At 45.0% G+C, this 18,057-nt stretch overlaps 1 protein-coding gene and 1 long non-coding RNA gene across 11 annotated transcripts in view; one reads left to right on the top strand and one right to left on the bottom strand.

Moving 5' to 3' along the window:
- The window catches only part of LOC137215441 (uncharacterized), an 82,248-nt gene that overhangs the window by 31,870 nt on the left and 32,321 nt on the right, over positions 1-18,057 (top strand). For 2 of the 3 annotated variants that reach the window (XR_010939293.1, XR_010939294.1), the window contains exons 2-4: positions 12,894-13,623; positions 14,437-14,552; positions 16,274-16,455. This is a non-coding gene — a long non-coding RNA (uncharacterized lncRNA). Of the gene's footprint in view, positions 1-12,893; positions 13,624-14,436; positions 14,553-16,273; positions 16,487-18,057 lie in introns of those variants that run through there. The other variant, XR_010939292.1, reaches the window with a different exon arrangement.
- ZFP1 (ZFP1 zinc finger protein) overlaps positions 15,466-18,057 on the bottom strand; it is a 38,140-nt gene continuing 35,548 nt past the window's right edge. For 6 of the 8 annotated variants that reach the window (XM_067720678.1, XM_067720680.1, XM_067720679.1 and 3 more), the window contains one exon: positions 15,466-18,017. In XM_067720678.1, coding sequence (XP_067576779.1) covers positions 16,936-18,017 — 1,082 coding nt within the window. In that variant the 3' untranslated portion in view covers positions 15,466-16,935. The remainder of the gene's footprint in view (positions 18,018-18,057) is intronic. The other 2 variants (XM_067720683.1, XR_010939291.1) reach the window with 2 other exon arrangements.

Below are 18,057 nucleotides of genomic sequence, written 5' to 3'. Positions count from 1 at the left end.
GTTTAAGGTAATTATCAATATGTATCTTCTTATTGGCATTTTGTTAATTGTTTTGAATTTGTTTTTGAAGGTCTTTTTGCTTCCATTCCTCTTTTGCTCTCTTCTCTTGTGATTTGATATCTATCTTTAGTATTGTGTTTGGATTCCTTTTTCTTTTTTGTAGAAATCTATTGTAGATTTTTGGTTTGTGGTTCCTGTGCAGTTTTTATATAGCAGTTTATATATGTACAAGATTATTCTAAGTTGCTGGTCTCTTAATCTCCAGTATCCTGCATTTGTACTCTCCTCTTTTCATGATTGCTTGTTTTAATATCACATTTGAGTGTGGATGATTTACTACCTTTACTTTATATTTGCCTCTGCCAGTGAGCTTTCCCATGCATAATTTTCTGGTTTCTAGGTGTGGGCTTTTCTTTTCCACCTAGAGAAGTTCCTTTAGGATTTGTTGTAAAGCTGGGTTGGTGGTGCTGAATTCTCTTAGCTTTTTCCTGTCTGTAAAGCTTTTGATTTCTCTGTCGAATCTGAACAAGAGCCTTGCTGGGTAGAGTATTCTTGGTTGTAGGTTTTTCCCTTTCATCACTTTCCCTTTCCCTTTCATGATTTCATATATCATGCCACTCCCTTCTGGCCTGCAGAGTTTCTGCTGAAAAATCAGCTGATAACCTTATGGGGATTCCCTTGTGTGTTATTTGTTGCTTCTCCTTGTTGCTTTTAATATTTTCTCTCTGTCTTTAATTTTTGTCAGTTTGATTAATATGTGTCTTGACATGTTCCTCCTTGGGTTTATCCTGCCTGGGACTCTCTGCACTTCCTGGACTTGAGTGAATGTTTCGTTTCTCATGTTGGGGAAGTTTTCAGCTATAATCTCTTCAAATATTTTCTTAGGCCCTCTGTCTCTCTCTCCTTCTGGGACCCCTATAATGCCAATATTGGTGCATTTAATATTGTCCCAGAGGTCTCTGAGACTGTCCTCATTTCTTTTCATTCTTTTTTCTTTATTCTGTTCCATGGCAGTGATTTCCACCATTCTGTCTTCCAGCTCACTTATTAATTCTTCTGCCTCAATTATTCTGCTATTGATTCCTTCTAGTGTGTTTTTCATTCCAGTTATTGTACTGTTAATTTCTGTTTGTGTGTTCCTTAAATCTTCTAGCTGTTTGTTAAACATTTCTTGTGTCTCCATTCTTTTTCTGAGATCTTGGATTGTCTTTACTATCATTACTCTAAATTCTTTTTCAGGTAAGTTGCCTATGTCCACTTCATTTAGTTGTTCTTGTGGGTTTTTATCTTGTTCCTTTGTCTGGAATATATTTGTCTGCAGTCTCATTTTGTCTAACTTTCTGTGTTTGTGGTCTCCTTTCCTCTGACTGCAGGATTGTAGCTCCTCTTGTTTCTTGAGTCCGCCCCCTGGTGGGTGAGGTTGGTCCTGAGGCTTGTGCAGGCTTCCTGGTGGGAGGTACTGGTGCCTGCTCACTGGTGGGTGGACTGGGTCTTGTCCATCTCATGTGCAGGGCCATGTCAAGAGGTGTGTTTAGAGGTGGCTGTGAGCTCAGAACAGCTTTAGGCAGCCTGTCTGCTGATGGATGGGGCTGTGTTCCTATCCTGCTGGTTGTTTGGGCAGAGGTGTTCCAGCACTGGAGCCCGTAGGCTGTTGGGTAGGGCCAAGTCTTGATGCCAAAATGGCGACCTCTGGAAGAGCTCATGCCAATCAGTTTTCTCTGGGGCCTCTCTGCCACCAGTGTCCTTGCCCCCACTGTGAGCCACAGCCAACCCCCCCCTCCCCAGGAGACCCTCCAAGACTTTTAGGTAGGTCCAGCCCAGGCTTCTGTGGAGTTACTGATTTGTGCTGGATCCCATTGTATGTGTAAGCTTGTGTGCTCCCTCCAAGAGTGGAGTCTCTGTTTCCCCTAGTCCTGTGGAGCTCCTACACTCAAGCCCTGCTGGCCTTCAAAGCCAAATGCTCTGGAGGTTACTCCTCCTGATGCCAGACCTTAGGCTGGGGAGCCTGCTGTGGGGCTCAGAACTCTCACTCTTGTGGGAGAACCTCTGCGATATAAATATTTTCCAGTTTGTGGGTCACCCTTCCTGTGGGTGTGGGACTTGAATATGTTGCTAAAGTGCCCCTCCTACCGTCTCGTTGTGGCTTCCTCTTTGTCTTTGAATGTAAAATATCTTTTTTGGTAGGTTCCAGTCTTTTTTGTAGATGGTTGTTCAGCAGTTCCTTGTGATTTGAGTGTTTTCGCGAGGGGAGGTGAGCTCAAGTCCTTCTGCTCTGCCATCTTTTCTGAAATCGAGGGGCTGCTTTTAGTTCGGATGCTTGCTGTCTCTCCTCAGTGTGTGCTGGCTGTTGTCTTCTTGATACGGGGTGTGCAGGTGCAGCGGCCCTTGCACACTCCCAGGATGGTGGGGGCAGGCCTTGCTGCCTGCTCACGGGTCTTGTATGTGCAGCTGCTGTCTGCACACTCCGGGGACAGCAGGGGCAGTGCTTGTACCTGATCAGGGGTCTTGTAGCAGTGCCCTGTGCCCACCTCTGCAGCCCACGATGGTGGCATCAACTTGCACTCTCCCCCGAAGCTCCTGTAGGCAGTGTCCTGTTGTGTGGGAGGGCTCACAGGAAAGAAGCTCTTATGGTGGTCCTGCCCCTCTCCTCATGTGCTGCCCAGTAATAGTACCTTACCTCTCTGGTGGGCCCAGGCTTCTTCTGAGTACACCCTCAGTTGCCACAGCAGCCTCTTCAGGCTGTCCCTGGGCAGCCAGCCCCAGTCCTCTCCCTGGGTTTGACCTCTGAAGCCTAAACGTCAGCACCCAGCCCCCACCTGCACCAACAGACGGGGGTCTCAGGGTGGGGAGCGCAGGGCAGTGGTGCTGACCTTCTGTGCAGGTTATTCTCCATTTTGCCTTCTGCAAACCAGTTGCTGTACTCTCCTTCTAGGCTCCAAAGCTCCCCCTCGATCCAGGCTGATCTCCCTGCAGTGAGGAGGCTTCCCAGGAGGTGGGAACCTTTCCTCCTTCACAGCTCCCTCCCTTGGGTGCTGGCCCCATCCCAACTCCTTTTTCTTTTTCCTTTTGTCTGGTTATGTGGAGGTTTTCTTGCCCTTTTGGAAGTCTGAGGTCTTCTGTTGGTGTTCAGTAGATGTTCTGTGTGAACTGTTCCACTTGTAGATGTATTTTTAACGTCTCTGTGGGAGAAGGTGAGCTTCCTGTCCTACTCCTCTGCCATCCTGATCCTGTCTCCCAAAATCTTTGAGGAAGGTTTGAATTTCAGTTAAGGTATAGTTTCTGCTCTCTTTCTACTTTGTGATTCTCTCCTGTTACCTTAATCTTACGCGTTGTTACTGGATGTTTGTGGATGACGTCCCTGTGAGCCCGCTTTGTAAGTGGCTGCTCTCCTCTCCAGGGTGCCCCAGCTGACCTCGCTGGGGTGGGGTCTGCTTCCACTAGCACCGTACTCACAGGGTCTTTGGGAACAGCTGCTCAGCCTCTGGAGTGGAACATAAGGGCCTGGCATGCTGGTGTGCGGCAGCACAGGATGCTTGTTGGAGGTTCTGAGTTTATCAAGGAGCCGGTGCACCTCTGCAGGGTTCTTAGGAGAAGCTGGCACCAGATGTTTAGGATGTTCATATTGGTCTATTAATTTTTTAGCAACATTGCACCAAGGATTGGACCCATGATATATCCCATTGGGTCAGGGGAGGAAGAGCCATAGCAGTGAGTCAAGTGGTGACACAGAGACCCGACGCCTCCACTGTATCACCCCTTTCATGGTGCCATTGGTGCTATTTCACTTGTCTGGGTCAGGACACATGGTCCAGGTATGACCCACCGACTCAGTGGTCACAGGTAGGGTCTCCTGTTATTTGGGGTACCTGTCTTTCAGATGGATGCCTCAGTGGTCAAAAGCTTAAGCCAGGCACCTGCATTACAATTTAAAAAAATTCAGCAGTCGGGTGCTTAGACTACAGTTATCTTGTTACCGATTTCTAATTTGATTCTATTGTGGTCAGGCAACACTCTGTACGATTTCAATCCTTCTAAACAAGACTTGTAGGGCCCAGCATACATCTATTCTGTTGAATGTGCTATGTGCATTTGAAAAGAATGTATATTCCACAGCTATTAGTGAAAAAAATTTTTTTTGTTTTTTTTGGCTGTGCTGTGTGGTGTGTGGGATCTTAGTTCCCTAACCAGGGATCAAACCCGTGTCCCATACACGGGGAGTGTGGAGTGTTAACCACTGGACTGCCAGGGAAGTCCTGGTGAAATGTTCTATCAATGTCAGATCAAGGTGGTTAATAGTGGTGTTCATATTTTATATATCTTGATTGAATTTTTGTCTAATTCTATCAATTGCTGAGAGAAGATGTTAAAATCTTCAACTATGCTTGTGGGTTTGCCTTTTTTTTTTTTTTTTTAACATCTTTATTGTCTTTCTTTAAATGTGTCCATTTTTTTTTTTTAAATGTGTCCATTTTTGCTTTGTCTATTTGGAAGCTCTGTTACTAGGCACATACATGTTTGTCTCCCCGAATTAACCCCATTATGATTACCCTTTAGTAATACTCTGTCCTGAAGTCTGTTTTATCTGATAGTAATAGTACCCTCCAAGCTTCTTGTGTTTACTAGTTGTGAAATATTTTTTCCATCCACTTACTTTTCCATCTGTCTTTACATTAAAAGCATGATTTTTATAGAACATATAGTTTGGCCTTGCTTTTTTTTTTATCCATTAGACAATTTCTGCCTTTCATTAATATGATTGAACTTTAGGTCTACCATCATACTACTTGTTTTGTTTGTTCCTCCCCCCCTTCTTGTTCCTTTCTTCTTTCTTGCCTTCTTCTTGGGTTAAAAATGTTCTTAAGAGTTCCATTTTAATTTATCTGTTAGCTTTTTAGATATGCTTCTTTCCATAATTTTTTCAGTGGTTACTCTAGATTACAATATACCTGAACTTTTCATAGTCTTAGTGTTGTATCACGTCATGTAACTTGAGCAAATTCCTTAGCCTCTCTGAACCTCAGTTTCCTTTATAAACAAGAATAAACAACTTGTGTCATGGGTTATTTGACTATTGAACGAGCTAACACATATGAAGCAGACAGTATGCTTTCAAGAGCAGAATAAGCAAGGAAATACCTTTGTACCATCATCAATAACAACAGTGCTGTTGTTATTATTGATACCAACCAGGGTTCTTAGCCTTCCCTAATCAATAGAAATTGACTAGAGGCCAGACAAGAAATTCAGGCAAGGCTTTATTGGGGCCCCTGCTGCAGCAGGGGGCAGCGAAAACTAGTAACAGGTTCCCTTGCTCACTCCCTGATTGGGGGCGAGCTGGTTCTATGTGGGGTGAGGGTGGGGTGTGTCCAGGGGTCAGGCCGGAGGGGTGGCTTAGGTGTTTTGCCCACCCGTTTGGTGGTGGTGAGTGCAGGGGGCATGTGCAGTACTCTGCTTTTGCTCCCAACACCCTGTTTTTGCTCCCAGCTCTTCAGAAGTGGCAGTTGGGTTGTTTTTTGTTTTCTTGTCTTTCTGTATCTTTTGTCCATAATTTGCCCCAGCTGCACATGCATGCAGTTATTATTATTTTTTTTTCTTTCTTTTTGCGGTACGCGGGCCTCTCCCTGTTGTGGCCTCTCCCGTTGCGGAGCACAGGCTCCGGACGTGCAGGCTCAGCGGCCATGGCTCACGGGCCCAGCCGCTCCGCGGCATGTGGGATCTTCCCGGACCGGGGCACGAACCCGTGTCCCCTGCATCGGCAGGCGGACTCTCAACCACTGCGCCACCAGGGAAGCCCTTGTTTTGGCTTTTGAACCGTTTCTGTGAGATGTAAAATCTCAGCCCCGTATCTTACAGGGGAATTTTTTGCATTTAAAAGTCCTTTCTTTCCAGATATCATGGGCGTGTAAAACAAGGCAGGCGTATTTTGAGCCTGTGTATCTATTTATACTTTTTCTTTCCCTAACGTTAAGGCTCACGTTAGGGCTATTAGCTCAGCCCTCTGGGCTTGTTAGGGAGCAAAGGTTTTGCTTCTGTAACACTATGAGCGCTCACAATAGCATAATCTGCCCTCCTGACTCCGTCTTTAACAAAACTACTGCCATTAGTAAACCATTCTCCCTCAGGGTTTTCTACGGCCTGGTCTGTTAAATCGGGCCTACAGGCATAAACCTGGGCACAGTTTTCGAGGCAGGAATGTGTTAGCTTTGGGCTTTCAGTGGGCATCAGTGTAGCCGGGTTAAGGATGTGGCACGTTTTGAGGTTACCTCCGGGGAGTCAAGGAGTAAAGCCCAGTACTTAGTAAGGCAACCTCCAGTTAACCAATGGTGGCCTTTAATCTCCAGAATCCCTTGTCCTTGATGAGGGGTCTGGACTTCCAGTGGCTGTCCCAAGGTAAGCTTGTCAGCTTCTTCCACTGATAAAGCAGTGGCAGTTACCACCTGGAGGCAGCCAGGCCAGCCTCGGGCCATGGAATCTAGGTGTTTGGAAAAATAGCCTAGGCTGAGGATCTTCTCCTAGCTTTTGTACAAGGACCCCCAGAGCTGTCCCCTGATTTTCAGCTGGGCCTGTTTGATATTATTAAAAGCCTTTTCTTGTTCCCCAAAGTAATGCTTCTGTTTCTGGGCCTTTCGTGGCTTCATACAGAGGCTTAGCCATTAGTCAGAATCCTGGAATTCAAATTCTGCAAAATCCTGCCATGCCTAAGAAAGTACGAAGTTTTTGTTCTTTTTTTCTTTGTCTTTGGGGCACTGAGGCCTAATATAGCTTGCTTTCTATCTGGAGACAACTGTCTACTTCCAGGGTTTATAATATATCCCAGATTTTTTTCTTTTTTTTTTTTGTGGTATGCGGGCCTCTCACTGTTGTGGCCTCTCCCGTTGCGGAGCACAGGCTTCAGACGCGCAGGCTCAGCGGCCATGGCTCATGGGCCCAGCCTCTCCGCGGCATGTGGGATCTTCCCAGACCGGGGCACGAACCCGTGTCCCCTGCATTGGCAGGCGGACTCTCAACCACTTGCACCACCAGGGAAGCCCAATATATCGCAGATATTTAACTTGTTGCTTTATTTTTTTAATTATAAATTTATTTATTTATTTTTGGCTGTGTTGGGTCTTCGTTTCTGTGCGAGGGCTTTCTCCAGTTGCGGCGAGTGGGGGCCACTCTTCATCGCGGTGCGCGGGCCTCTCACTGTCGCGGCCTGTCCCGTTGCAGAGCACAGGCTCCAGACGTGCAGGCTCAGTAGTTGTGGCTCACGGGCTTAGTTGCTCCGCGGCATGTGGGATCTTCCTAGACCAGGGCTCGAACCCGTGTCCCCTGCGTTGGCAGGCAGATTCCCAACCACTGCGCCACCAGGGAAGCCCTAACTTGTTGCTTTGAGATTTGTGCTTTTTTCTGGGAGATCCTGCAGCCAGGCCCCAGGGAAATTAAGGACTTCAATGGTATTCTGATCTGAGGCCTCCACGGTGGAGCTGCGTATTAATATGTCATCTACATACTGTAGGACAGCCCCTTCTTTTAGGTGTATTTCCCTTAGTTCTTTCCCTAGGGCCTGGGCAGACAAGTGGGCTGTCCTGAAACCCCTGAGGCAATACTGTCCAGGTATATTGTTGCATTTGGCCTGAGTGGGGGTTAGTCCACTCAAAGGCACAGATACTGAGATGAGGGATGAGCTGTGATGCAAAAGAATCCATCCTTGAGGTCAAGGACAGTAAACCATTTGGCATCTCCAGGAATCTGGGCTGATATAAGGATTAGCCATAAGGGGATGTATAGGGATCCCTACATCATTTACTGCTCTAAGGTCTTGGACCATTTGATATTCCCCATTTGGCTTAACAACTGGCAAAAGAGGGGTAATGCACAGAGACCAGGGCACTCAGAGGCCATGCTTTAGGAATTTATCTCTGAGCGGTTGCAAACCCTTTCTTGCTTCAACTTTATGGGATACTATCTCGTGAGGATAAGTGACTTCTGGCTTAAGGCTGATTTTTACAGGTTGGACGTTTATAGCCTTCTTAGGGATTCCTTTGTCCCAAACTGCAGGGTTTACTCTGTGTAGAATATGGCTGGGAATAGGGCTTTGTTCTTCCAGCTGGTTTGTCTTCGAGTCAAGAAAAGGGGCTGCTCAGTGCCTCCTAATCGTCATACGGCTCCAAGGGAGCCTAGAAAGTCTCTTTCCACTAGTGGGGTAGGACACTCAGGCACACCTTAAAAGACATGTGAAATTAAATGCTGTTCACATTGGCAAGTGAGAGGCCCAGAAAAATAACAGGTGTGAGGCTTCCCATCGACACCAGTCACTGTACAGCTTGTGGAGGAAAGAGGCCCAGCATGAGAGATCAAGACAGAGTAAGTGGCTCCTGTATCAATTATAAAACTGGTTTTCTTACCTGCCATGTCAAGGACCACCTGGGGCTACTCGATAGAGACAGACGTCTCATGAAAGGGAGCCGCCAGAGTCCCTGGGCCTCCTCAGTCGTCTAGCATGGCCGTCTCGGGAGCGGGAACCTCCCTTCCCCTTCGGAACTGGGGACAGTCCCATTTCCAATGAGCTGTTCGTTTGCAGACTGGGCATGGACCAGGGGCTCTTTTTGGCAGTTTTGGGCCCAGTGGTCGGTTGACTTACATTTGAAGCATTTCCCCTTGCTGGTTTTGTCTCCAGGTGGATGGTTAAACTTCCTTGGCCCCCTTGGGTTGCCCTGAGGTCATAAGGCGTGGCTGACAGCTATGGCCTTTGGTTTAGCAGGAGCCCTGGTCTGCCTGTTTTCACACTAAGTTCTCTATTCCTCCTCAGCTTGGTCTCAATTATGAAATACCCCGAAGGCCACCTCTAGGAGTTGGGCTTCAGGGTTTGTGTGCCTAATTGTAACGTTTGGAGCTTTTGCCGGGGGCAGACTGGCTGATAAAAAGTTGTCCAAGTAGGGATTGGCCCTTGGGAGTAGATGGATCAGTAAGTGTTCTAAAAGCCTCCACAAGCTGTCCCTGAAAGAGAGCTGGATTTTCTTGGCCTTCTTGGGTCACTCCTTTAACCTTTTCATAGTTAATTGGCTTTTTGATATACTTTCTCATCCCTTCTAATACACATTGGATCATTTGCTTCCTGGTTTCTGTTCCATCCTGGGAATTACAATTCCAGCAGGGCTCCTGATTTGGGACTGTCTCCCCACCCATACCAAAATGTTTGGGTTGGTCCCTGGCAAGCTGGATATGACTATCCGGACATCCTTCCAAGTTAAATCAAAGGTCAGAGTTAGGGCCTGAAACCCTCCAGCAAACTTACTAGGGTCTTCAGAAAATCGGCCTAGTCTCTGTTTGCAATGGGCTAAATTGGTTATAGAGAAGGGCACATGTACTCTGATTGTCGCTTCACCTTTTGCCGCTTCCCTAAGAGGGCATATTTTCGTGACCCTGGGTGATAGGAAGTTCCACTAAAAGTTACCCCAGAGGGACTAGTCTCTTCTTTCTGGGGTAACGGAGGGTACAAAGGGACACAGGGAGGTGGAGTTTGGGACCGGTCAGAGGGATCTGGGGAAATAGGTGGCTCCGGAGAGGCAGGTGGTTCCGGAAAAGAAGGGGAGACTTGGTTCCCCCCTGAGAGCTGGGGAAGGTTAAAAGGGGATCGTCTGAAATGTCAGGAGTGCTTTCTGATTCCGCAGGCTTTTGATTATAGGAGCTGCACAGAGCAGGGTTTTGGTAAAGGATCATGAAGGCTTGAACATAGGGAACCTCAGTCCATTTTCCCATCTTGCGACAGTAAAAATCCAATTGCAAGATGGTATTATAATTTAGAGACCCATTTCAGACCATTTTCCTCCATCCCCCCAACTTATTTAAAGGCCAGGCAGTGTTATGGTAGAGGTTAAGTTTTTCCCTTTTCTTATTTGAAATGGCCTGGATATTCAATGCATTCCTATCATTTAGCTTAATTTAGTTTCAAGTTATCAAAATTTGGGGGGACTATTTTAGATGGACATTTCCAAAACATAATTATTCCTATAGAGTTTACCAAAAAGCTCTTACCTCAGTTACATTTACTTAAAAGTTTAATCATATCAGGTTACTTTCCCTGTTGACAAATTTCATAACAATGTGCACTTCCAGTAACCCTAGGACAATAGAAGTATTATATGTAATGTTGATGACTCTAAAGGCAGGTCTGTATTAATTAAACCCACAAACTTAAGCTAGCTTTAATACCAGATATTAATTCAATATTGAATATTTCCCAGATCCCATGAACCTGAAAAGTATTCTGTTGAGTTTTTTAAAAATTATTTTTGAGAATGCATTTAAGTGCTTACTTTCTGTTAAGCCAATTAAATACAACTCATTTACAAGTTAGTTCTTACATAAAGACAGACAGAACCAGAGACCTCATGGTGTTCCCGCTTGAATTTAAAAAGGCCTCTCTTTTTTCCCTCAGTCTGGGGGACTACAGATGGATCAGGTAGTTCCTGAGAGCCCAGGCAGAATAGCTACATTGCAAAGGCAGAGGAGAGAAATGCAAGCGCCTCTCTTTTCTTTTTTGCTCTTTAAAATCCCACCAAGTAACCCAAGGCTGGAGTCTCAGGTAATGTGGGCTGTATTTGTATTTCAAGGCTTAAATGCTCCATCGTGCCCACAATTTCAGCAGAGACTTGCAGGAGCAGCTGGACAGACAAAACTACATGAAACAAAGACACCAATGACAAAAACTTAAAGACACAAACAAGAAGTTTTCAGGATAAAGGGGATGGGAGTGCGGGTATAAGGATCAATGGAGAAGTAAAGGGAGGAGGAACAGAAAAGACTGAAAAAGAGAGAGAGACAGTAGTAAAGGTGGGAATACTGGGACGATAGGACTTCCAGCCAGTACACAATATGAGGTTTGAGCCTCTATCGTTCATAAATCTCCCATCAAGCAGAGCCTGCTGGACCAGTGTCGGCATGGTGTGGGGCGAGCCTCTCCCACCTCTGCTTGTCACCCATGAAGGTGAGCCACTGCCGGCCAGAGGGAACAGGTCTCAGAAGCTGGGAGGAGTGATGCTGTAGCTGCCCAACATCCACTCTCTCGGAACCACAGGACAGAAGTAGGAGAGGACAGAGAAAGGAGAAGTAGAGAGATTTCAGGAGAGGGAAATGGACAAAGGGGAGGGGAAAGCGTTGCCTGAATGAGCGTACTGAGGCCCCCAGGGGCCAGGAAGGCAGACTTACCAAATGTGGTGATGCTGACACAAGACGTTCAGGTGGCCACTTGCCACTCACAGGGAAGCTGCATTCGGTGGTCCTGGAGGTGCCCAGATTCTCTCCCTGGAACAACGTGGGCCAAGTGCCCCACGATGGGTGCCACTAAGTCTGATACAGAACAGGGTTCTTGGCCTTCCCCAATCAATAGGGGCCAGACAAGAAATTCAGGCAAGGCTTTACTGGGGCCCCTGCTGCAGCAGGAGGGAGCGAGAAAAAGTAACAGGTTCCCCTTCTCGCTCCATAAAGGGGGGGGGGCAAGCTGGTTCCTTATATGAGGTGAGGGTAGGGGTGTGTCCAGGGGTCACGCTGGAGGGGTGGCTTAGCTGGTCTGCCCCCTCTCTGGTGGTGGCGAGTGCAGGGGGCATGCACAGGACCCTGCTTTTGCTCCCAACACCCTGTTTTTGCTCCCAGCTCTTCAGAAGTGGCAGTTGGGTTTGGTTTGGTTTTGTCTTTTTGTACCTTGTTGTCCATAATTTGCCCCAACTGTGCGAGCACAGGGTTTTTAGTCCCTTATAATTTCTTCGTATTTTGTTGCTCCAGGAGACGTTTGTCCAGGTGTAAGCACTGCAGCCCAGGGTCCAGGTCCCAGCTTGTCTCACTATTATGACCACTACGACTACTGGTCTGGTGGCAGTCGCTATTGTTGTTTGACCTCCTGAGGCCACAGGGGAGCCATACTGACATCCTCACCAGCTTGACCCCCTTGAGGTCACGTTTTTCCACCCTCTTCTCTAGGTGGCCTGCTCCATCGATGAAAGTTTTTGTCTCAGCAGGGCAACCCGCAGCTGCCTCTTCCTTACTCAGGCTCAGCCGTCCGGTGCCTACCCTTCAGGCTGCTCTTGTACCCAGAAGAGCCAAATCAGCTGATCAGGGCCAGGCCCGCCCTTAGGTCCTCATCACAGACAAAGCCTGGCTTGTTTTCAACATTACACCGTCTGTTGCTCTGAGCAAAATTATCTGAGGCCACAGTCCCACAGGCCTCCTGCTATCTTCAAGTGCATACTTCCCGCATGACAGGACTCCCCGTATCTCAGGGGGCAGTCTCTGCTCAGCCCTGGTGTCTCTTCATCTCCCTAAGAGGTATCAAGCCCCACCTGTTGCCCCAAGTTTTCTCACTTTCAGTAATGGCCTCAGCAACCTGCAGGGACACAGAATAACTTCCTCCTCCCACATTCAGCATCAACCAGACAAAGGAAAAGTGCTCATGTCAGCCCCACCCCCAAACAACCTGCATGAACTACTGTAAATGTTTTTCAGGGCATGGAATTCCACAGTTCTGAGGTGGGCATAGGTAATCCTCAGGGGTCTGGATAGGCTGGAGGCAGGAGGAATAGGGAAAACACCAGAAGACACTAGGAACAGATCTAGGAAGGCAGAAGGAAGTGAACCTGGATCTTTGCAAGATGGTTTCTCACTAATTGCCAACAGTCAGTAACAGGAGGAAACACTGCTTACTCTCTGAAGGAGTTTTGTTGAAAGCAGTCAGATGGGAGCTATCAATTGGCAGAACGCCATCTCTTAGGCTTCTCTTCCTGAGAGGGGGTTTCTGCTTCTGGGCAGCTCTACCCAAATTCTCCTCCCAGTTAGTATCAAGCTCATTTACTTTTTAAAAAGCAGATGATGCTACTTCTTATTTAAGACCCTACTATGGCTTCTCATTTTTCTCACAGGGACAGGCCCAGCCCATACCTGCATTTCCAGCTTCAGGGAACCTATCCTCTGCCTGGATTGTCTGTCTGCTCCTGGGATGCACTGCTCATATGTAAATGCCCCAAGGGCAGGAGCCCTCTGTCATAGTATTATCTTGTTCACCAGCATATCCCCAGAAGCCCACAGTGCCTGCTCCCTTGTTGGTGCTTAGAGTGTCTTTTTGGAATGAATGAGTGTCTCCTCATCTGCTGCCATGATTGGTGTCAGTAGCCATGGTCCAGATGTCTCATGGGGTTTTATGCTCCCTTAGGTTCTTCAGTACCCATCTCTGGGTTCTTTCACACGAGTCCCTAACATTTTTATATGTTTTGGCTTGTTAGTTGCATTTTGTTTAACATTCTGACAGTCCTTATACTACTGAGGAAGGTGGGTTCTACATTACTAAAACATATGTCACACATGAAATGATTCAATGTGTGTGTCTGAGGCAGAAGGGCAGCCTCTCTCTGGGGGCAGGAGGAGAGCTAAGACCTGAGGAGAAGATGGTCACTAACATCCAGCTGAGGTCTGGAAAATAAAGCAGAGGGATCCCAGCCGTGGTTCCCTGACTGTGCTCAGCAGGATGAGCTATGGAGTTTCCTTCTCCAAACACCAGAGAACAGACCGGATGAAGTCGCAAGACTGTCGAGTGGAGACCAGGTCCCAAGAGTCCACTGTACTTTGGCCAGCAGGATTTGCTGTGACAATCAGGTAAGGGGTTGAGCCACACACGGCCTGGGGATGGCACAGGGCTCTATGTAGGTCACTCAGCTGAAGAGATGAAGATGGACTGTGGGCGAGAGTAGTGAATGTGACAGGGGAGACAGCAGGGGTAGCTGGGACTAAACCTCCAGCAGCACCCCACAAAGCCCCCACCTCCTGAGGAGGACCCAGTGTCTCACATTTCCACATCTTTGCGAGCTTTGTGCCTCCTGCCTATGGTGCTGTCACCTTATGCCCCATTTGACTAGTCCTGATACTTACCAACAGTAGAGTGACACCAATTCCATTTACCCAACACAGCCAAAAATAAATACATTAAAAAAAAAAATCAGTGGAGTGAAGATGTCACGGGGTCAAGTACAGTGGGCATGGGTTTTGGAGTCAGACAGGTAGAATTTGTTGTGCAAACTGTCCCGCCTCTTGGCCTGCACCTCACCAGTGAAATGACAACTTGCCTTCTAGCTTGCTGTAAGGTTGGTGAAATAAAGTCATATGTCCAGGCTATAAGAACTCGTCTTCAGGAGTCTCCTCCTCTAAGACCACTTCTGTATACGAGGATTACAAGGCACTTTTAAAAAAAATTATGAGTTCTGATCTGGATTTCTAAGGCCTTGGGAGCAAACAGCTCATGAAAGGACAGTCACCCCTATGGTCATTTGTTTAATTGTAAAGGTGTTTATGCTGAATTTTCTCAAAGCATTTGTTATTTGCTAATTTAGAGTAATGATAACCTTGGCATTCCCTGCATTTTTTTCATTGGTTTTTCTGTCTTTACTAGTCTTTTTTTTTTTTGTATTAAAGGTTCCATCATGTCAACAAGGAATGTCAAATATGTGTTTTAGTTGAGAACCCAGGCTCAAGACTACAACACAGCCATGAAAGCTGGAGCAGAACACAGCAGCCGGCCACCGTACAGAGTAAGGGAACTGCTTTATGTCATGCTATGTTAACTCATGTTAGTTAACTGTGTCCACTTAAATGGGTTATGTTGGTATTCCAGAATAAACAAATGTTAGAGACTAAGGAATGCATGAAAAATTTTCCATTGAAATTAATGTTAATTATATTTTTGACTTTGGAGAATTCTACTCTCCAGGCCCATAAAACCGTATACAAATACACATAAACACAACATTTTTAGATTTTTATTTTACAAAATTTGGTGTACACACACACACACACACAGGCACGCACACACACTTTTTCTCTCCCCCCTCCCCCCATCTGTCTTGGTGGCATTTGCCCCTAAACGCTCTTTCCTATGGAATACTGTCCAGCTGTGGTATATCTTTACCACAGTTTATTCAATCATTCCCTTACTGATGGTCATTCACATTGTTTCCTTTTTTGTCCTTACCAAAAACTACAATATACATTGATAAACACATAGTCTTAGGTACTGGCACATTATTTTTTTTCTTAGTGATGGATTCCCAGAAGTGAGTCTGCTGGGTTGAAGAGTACAGTTGGCCCTTGAATAACATAGGGGTTAAAGGCACGGATCTTCAGTGTAGTCGAAAACCCAAGTATAAAGTCAGTCCTCCGTATCCAAGGTTCTGCATCTACAGATTCAACCAACCATGGATTGTGTAGGACTGTAGCATTTACTGAAAACAATCCGTGTATAAGCAGACCTGCGCATATTAAACTGGTGCTGTTCAAGAGCCAACTGCATGTGTGTTCTTAACGTTAGAAGACAGTCAATTATTTCCAAGGAGGTTGTCACAATTTGCATTTCTAACAGCAGTGTAGGAAGTTAACCTCTTCCCTTGCTTCCTTGCCATTACTATAGATAAGATGACAATTTAGAAAGACAAAGACTTACTGGACTATGGATATTCTGATAAATTTGTTCAGAAAAATCATTCACATTCATATACAGTCATAGCACATCAATAATCTTCAAAAACAAAAGAAAAAAAGGCCAGTTACAGTGGCCATTTACAATTCTAATGCATGATTTGTGATGGATAAGGACAGGAACTGGTGAATTTGAAATCAAGCCTAAAATGGAATCTTTGAGTTATGCAAAAATAAGAAATTTTTTAAGGTTAATAATCAATATAATGGGGAGATCACTAAAGTCTAATTTATGAAGTGTTTGTGAGCCTTTAAAGCAAAGTTGTAACTTACGCTAAGTCAGGTTCCAAAGGGAAATGCTTTTGGTTGATGATAGTGAAATTCACGGAAGAAATGCCTCCTTTAAACAGAATTCTGCAAAAATTTATTTCTAAAGTGGACTAAGCACATGGAAAATTTAAAAAGCAATATAAGACATTTATTGACAGTTTCTTAAATTATTTTTCCTCTAAAGTCTCTGAAATGTAACACTCGAACTACATATGCATCCTATTTTTTGCAAGACAATTTATAAAATATTAAGAGAAATAGCGAAACACCCAAAAATACATGTAGTTTCTGGGTTATATAATATTTTGGTAAAAGACATGCATTTGCATTTGTATGTAAATATCCCAGTGGAAAATAACAAGAGCATGATGGGTGTGGCTATGCTTTACACAGCCCATTTATTCCCTGGTGCACACTGAGTGATAGAACCCACATCTGCTGCCTTTCACTCTCTTCAGTCTCTCTTAATTATCTCACACTTGCATATTTATGTCAATAATACTTCTAGGAAATCTTCAGCAAACCCAGGTTAAAACTTCAACAACATTGTCTTCTGTTGACTGAAGAGGCAGCTCAATAACAATGGTCATACCAACTTATATATGCCAGCAAGGAGGAGGAGAAAACATATGCTACATGCTATGGAAATCTGTTATGTGTTTCATTTGGAATGCAGACAGGATTGTAAAGGTACTGAAAAACACATGTTCAGTATGGAAAATCATGTTTGATGTGTCCTAATTTGATTATCAAGACAAGAATTCCAAACTCTTAGTGTCTGTTAAATTTACATGTGCAGATCTAAAATAGTTTTTTTTTTGTGGCATATTCTCACACATAACCACTGAATTCCTAGGGTACTGTCTCTAGCTCCTTTATGCTGCTTGCTGCCCAGAATATTTCATTATTGAATGAATTATTCAAGATTTAAAAAAACTCACTGTAATACAGCCAAGTACGTCTATTTACAATTGGATACATTCTGATATGTATTCTTTAGTTGGGTATCATATACCTAACTATCAGTACAATATTGTTCTTAGGGGACCTCATTTTTACACACTTTGAGTTGACAGATTGTATCTCAGTATGAGTTCCCATGTTCCTTCAGCACCTTTGCAAGGTTTCTCCCTATTGGAAGGGTTCTCACAGTACAACCTGGCTGCAGTCTCAGGGTTTATCCCCAGTATGAACCCTCTGATGGACACTGAGTCGGGACTTCCTGCTGAAGGCCTTCCCACATTCAGAACACTCATATGGTTTCTCTCCTGTGTGGATTCGCAAATGTAATCTAAGAGTTGACCTCTGGCTGAATGTTTTGCCGCATTCAGTACATTCATAGGGTTTTTCTCCGGTATGAGTTCTCATATGTATAATGAGTTGTGAGTTCTGGATAAAGGATTTTCCACATTCACTGCACTCATAGCGTTTCTCCCCTGTGTGAATTTTCTGGTGTATAATGAGGTTTGATTTCTTGAAGAAGGTTTTGGCGCATTCATTACACTCATAGGGTCGTTCTCCAGTATGAATTCTCTGGTGTGTAGTAAGTTCAAATTTCTGGGCAAAGGTCTTACCACATTCACTGCATTCGTAGGGCTTCTTCTCCATATGTGCTCGCTGGTGTACAATGAGGTTTGACTGGTGGGTGAAAGCTTTTCCACATTCAAGACATTCAAAGGGTTTCTCCCCAGTATGGATTCTCTGATGTTTAATGAGGTTTGCCTTATGGGAGAAGGTTTTCTTACACACGTTACATTCATAAGGTTTTTCTCCAGTATGTATTCTCTTATGACTAATAAGGAGTGATTTAAATGAGAACGCCTTGTCACAATAATTACAGATAAAAGGTTGCACCAAATTTCTGATTTTCTGGTGTTTAAAAATGCCTTCTTTATGGCTGAAGGCTTTTCCACTTCTATTATATTCAGAGTATTCCACTCCAGTATGGGTTTTCTCTTGCTTCAGATAGAGGAGTGCTTTTCCAAATCCATTACAGTCGTCATCTTTCTTTCTTATATAGCTTCTATCACTAGTAAGTAAGTCTGAATTATATCTCAAAGTTTTTTCATATAAGTCATATTTATAGGGTACTTGTCTTAAAGAAACAAAGTCTGTGCTAAGATTAAATGTTTTTCCAAAGAGATTATCTCTTTCTTCAATTGGGGTTTGGTTCTTAAAGATTATAAATGGCCTTGCCTGCTCATCTGGGTTTCTGTGGTCCCTCTCCATCTGGTCATCAGCCTTCCATACCTCTAGGAAAGAGCACATGAAATATCTGTCAACCCTTTCACC

The sequence above is a fragment of the Pseudorca crassidens genome, chromosome 20 (assembly GCF_039906515.1).
Source record: "Pseudorca crassidens isolate mPseCra1 chromosome 20, mPseCra1.hap1, whole genome shotgun sequence".
NCBI lineage: Eukaryota > Metazoa > Chordata > Mammalia > Artiodactyla > Delphinidae > Pseudorca > Pseudorca crassidens.
Note: the sequence above shows the minus strand (reverse complement) of the source record. Positions and strands in the feature narration are given on the sequence as shown.